Source organism: Perca fluviatilis, chromosome 11, assembly GCF_010015445.1.
Source record: "Perca fluviatilis chromosome 11, GENO_Pfluv_1.0, whole genome shotgun sequence".
Lineage (NCBI taxonomy): Eukaryota > Metazoa > Chordata > Actinopteri > Perciformes > Percidae > Perca > Perca fluviatilis.
Genome location: NC_053122.1, coordinates 2006291 through 2010410, shown reverse-complemented (window position 1 = coordinate 2010410; position 4120 = coordinate 2006291). Strand labels below are relative to the sequence as shown.

At 40.5% G+C, this 4120-nt stretch overlaps 1 protein-coding gene across 1 annotated transcript; it reads right to left on the bottom strand.

The window, feature by feature from the left end:
* Nucleotides 1-1530: 1530 nt before the first annotated feature.
* On the bottom strand, nt 1531-3611 carry LOC120568507 (the record flags this gene model as incomplete). Its single annotated transcript, XM_039816079.1, has 5 exons — nt 3546-3611; nt 3222-3431; nt 2973-2981; nt 1942-2064; nt 1531-1820 (listed from the first exon to the last, which is right to left on the bottom strand). Coding segments are annotated over exons 1-5 (687 nt in total), but the record flags the coding sequence as incomplete, so codon positions are not given.
* Between the last annotated feature and the right edge of the window lie 509 nt (nt 3612-4120).

Sequence of the window (4120 nt, the reverse complement as noted above, 5' to 3'; positions counted from 1 at the left end):
GTTTGCCAAAAGCCACCTGGGAGACACACCAAACATGTGGAAGAAGGTGCTGTGGTCAGATGAAACCAAAATCGAACTTTTGGCAACAATGCAAAAACGTTATGTTTGGCGTAAAAGCAACACAGCTCATCACCCTGAACACACCATCCCCACTGTCAAACATGGTGGTGGCAGCATCATGGTTTGGGCCTGCTTTTCTTCAGCAGGGACAGGGAAGATGGTTAAAATTGATGGTAAGATGGATGGAGCCAAATACAGGACCATTCTGGAAGAAAACCTGATGGAGTCTGCAAAGACCTGAGACTGGGACGGAGATTTGTCTTCCAACAAGACAATGATCCAAAACATAAAGCAAAATCTACAATGGAATGGTTCACAAATAAACATATCCAGGTGTTAGAATGGCCAAGTCAAAGTCCAGACCTGAATCCAATCTAGAATCTGTGGAAAGAACTGAAAACTGCTGTTCACAAACGGCTCTCCTTCCAACCTCACTGAGCTCGAGCTGTTTTGCAAGGAGGAATGGGCAAAAATGTCAGTCTCTCGATGTGCAAAACTGATAGAGACATACCCCAAGCGACTTACAGCTGTAATCGCGCAGCAAAGGTGGCGCTACAAAGTATTAACTTAAGGGGGCTGAATAATTTTGCGCACCCAATATTTCAGTTTTTATTTGTTTAAAAGGTTTGAAATATCCAATAAATTTCGTTCCACTTCATGATTGTGTCCCACTTGTTGTTGATTCTTCACAAAAATTACAGTTTTATATCTTTATGTTTGAGGCCTGAAATGTGACAAAAGGTCGAAAAGTTCAAGGGGCGAATACTTTTTGGCAAGGCACTGTATGTATAATGTGTTGTCTCTTGCGCCTTTCCAAAGTATAAACTGAGGTGCCTGAAGGTATGAATGATGTCTGTACCAGTGAAGTAAGACATCGTTGTCATTAGTCTCAAATTCACATCTATGTGTGACAGATTCTCCTTCTCTTTTACTGACTTCATCTTCTACAGGAAAGATTTTGTCTCCAGCTATTAGTCCTGAAAAAGTAGAGAAAAACTAAGTCATCAGACTAACAGCTGACTCCTAAAGGAAGAGCGAACTTAGTTATTTCATGTTGTAAAGGACTTAATACATGATGATACATGATGACATTCAGATGTTATTGGAATATAACTTTTTCATGCTGTATAATTGAACGTACCTGTTAGAATAGAGAGAAACATCAGAGAAAATACACAATGCTGCAGTGACAGCATGTTGAATAAAGGTAATGTTGATGGATTGTGTATTGAACTCTGTTGAATATAGAAGTTCCTCTCTCTTCTATAGTTCAGTAACAGCTCAGCTCCTCCCTGAGTCTCTCCATCTCCTCATAGCTCTGTATTTTCACTTCTCTGTTACACTAAGGTAAAGTAATTCTAGACTACATGATGAAAACTGTGTAGTTTACCTGTGTGTGACTCCCTCTAATGGACGTTGTGGAGTATTGTGTTGTCTTTGCTGAGTTTTGGTGTTTCCTGTCACTGTGGGCGTCAGAGCACAGTAGTACACAGCAGAGTCAGACACCTTAGCTGAGATGATCTCCAGTTTAACATGTTTTTTTGTTTTGTCAATGTGAGCTTGGAAATCAGAACCAGTTCGATGAATCGATCCTCCCTCTGTGATGTAGAGCAGGAACTCTGGTCTGGATCTCTGGTATTGTCGGTACCACTGAATATTGTAGATAGTACTCTCATATGTACAGGTCAGGTTGATGTTCGTGCCCTCTGCAACATGTTCTTCAGTACTTTCTGGCTTTATGCTGTTCATGGAACTCAGGGCTGCAAAATGAGTATTATTCACATCAGTTATCATTATCTTACACAGATAAACCTCTAGTTATGAACTAACTGGTTAATACAGCAGGTTATATGAGACTTTGATCTCTGTTCTAACACTCACCTATAAAGGGAGAGAAAAGTAAAAACAGGTAAAGCAACATGTCTTTGGAGTTGTTAAAGCCAAACAGACAGCAGATGAGCAATGTTCTTCCACTGCAGTAGAATGAGAAACTAAACAGCCTCTCTGATGTGGAGCCCTTCTTCTCAACATCAAGCTGATTGTGCTTTTAGTTCCTCAAACAACTTTGCTCTGGTTACAGAAATAATCTCATTGGTTGAGTTAAATGTTAGTGGGTGGGGCCAGAAAATAACATTTTGCTGAAAAGTAAAAAGATAAAACAGCAGTTAAAAATGTAGTAGGTAAGTCTTATAAAACTAACTTTCTGTCATATTTGCTGAAACTGACCATATGTTCCAGTAGAACTACATGAATTATGTAAAAAATAAATAAAAGACAGCTTCTCCGGCACCTCCTACAGCCTGTAGTGCCATTGGCAAAATTCGACCGCTCCGGTCGATTTTCTCAATCAGGGCCACAGGGGGGTCTATCTGCCTGTCAATCACTGCTCAGGCACACGCATATATAGCGTTCTCCCCTCCGCCCTCAGCGCCCGCGAGTTGCAGAAAAGTTTTCCAAAACTCTGTGAATAATGGAGTGACTTTTCAGAGGTGGCGTGGCTGCAGGATTTTAAAGATCTGAAGAACGATGCAGACGTAGCCACATTTCCTCTCAACAGCTAACATAATTACCATGAATGATTTATCTTTCCACTTGGTTATTAGTAGTCAAGTCCACAAAGCTACGTCGGTGAGGATGATAGTAAACGTTTGCACAGTGTGGCGGTCTGATGTGAGGCTGAAATGGCTACGGTAGTCTGCTAGTTAGCATTGTTTTACGGTTGGTGAGTAAAGTTAACGTTGTGTTAGTGTTTAGTTATTGAACATGTTGTGTGACATGCCGGCAGTTCTGTCAAACTCCGTTGTGTGGGAGGGGCTTAGGAGACGGTTTGGGCTGCAGCAGAAAGGGGGAGGGACTGAGAAGTTGTTGATGTTCAAATCTGTTGGCAAAGTCCTGGATCTTCACAATCTTACCTACTGCAGCTTTAAGAGAAAGACGGCCTTTGGTATATGAGTTGTTGTGTTATTGTCTTGAAGTTTAACAGTGTTTGACTCCCTCTGGTGGATGTTGTGGAGTATTGTGTTGTCTTTGCTCCAAAGGTTTTGAACAGAGTTTTTGGTGTTTCCTGTCACTGTGGGCCTCAGAGCACAGTAGTACACAGCAGAGTCAGACACCTTAGCTGAGGAGATGTTCATTTGGATTAATTTGTCCTCCACTTCAACAGTCAGTCGAGGGGATTGGATTTTTCATTGTTGTTCCTGTTCCTAAATGAGAGATGATGAACTCTGGGTGTTTTCCTGGATGTTGTCGATACCAATAAAACTCATCAGCACCAGTTGCTTGTTTGGAGTATCTGTAGGACAGAGTAACAGAGCTGCCTTCTAAACTGTTCTCTTCTTTCACTACTGAAGTGAGTTCTTCACAGCTGACACCTGAAGGTAGAGATAATTCTATTATTTTGTGTAGCCTAATAAAATACTCCATAAATTATTCACATTTAGATGTTTTTGTAATAAAACGTTTTCATGCTTTATAATCAAATTTACCTGTTAGAATGGAGAGAAACAGCAGAGAAAACATACAATGCTGCAGTGACAGCATGTTGAATAAAGGCAATGTTGATGGTTTGTGTATCGAACTCTGTTGAATATAGAAGTTCCTCTCTCTTCTATAGTTCAGTAACAGCTCAGCTCCTCCCTGTATTTTCACTTCTAAAATGTGATTATAGACTAAGCCATGAAAAATATTGAAGTTTACCAGTGTGTGACTCCATCTAGTGGACATTGTGGCTGCGCCCGGGTGCAAGATAGGGCCCTCAGTTGGTGGATTAGAAGGAGGAACCTGATCACAGTGACAGGGCTCATTCACATGTTTATCTGTGTTTTAATCCCCAAACGTCTCCTTTTTTTTTTCGATGTTTTTGATGCCTTTTTTCACAGTTTAATTTAGCTTTTTCCAACGTTTTAAATTGTCACATTTTTCTTCTACCCTTTTTGGTTGCTTATTTCTACATCACATATTTTGTGATATAAAACAAAAATTGAAAAGGGGTCAATTTGACCCAAAGTCAACACAAGGGTTAAAAGACCATCAAGCCATTCACAGCCGTGTTATTACCTCA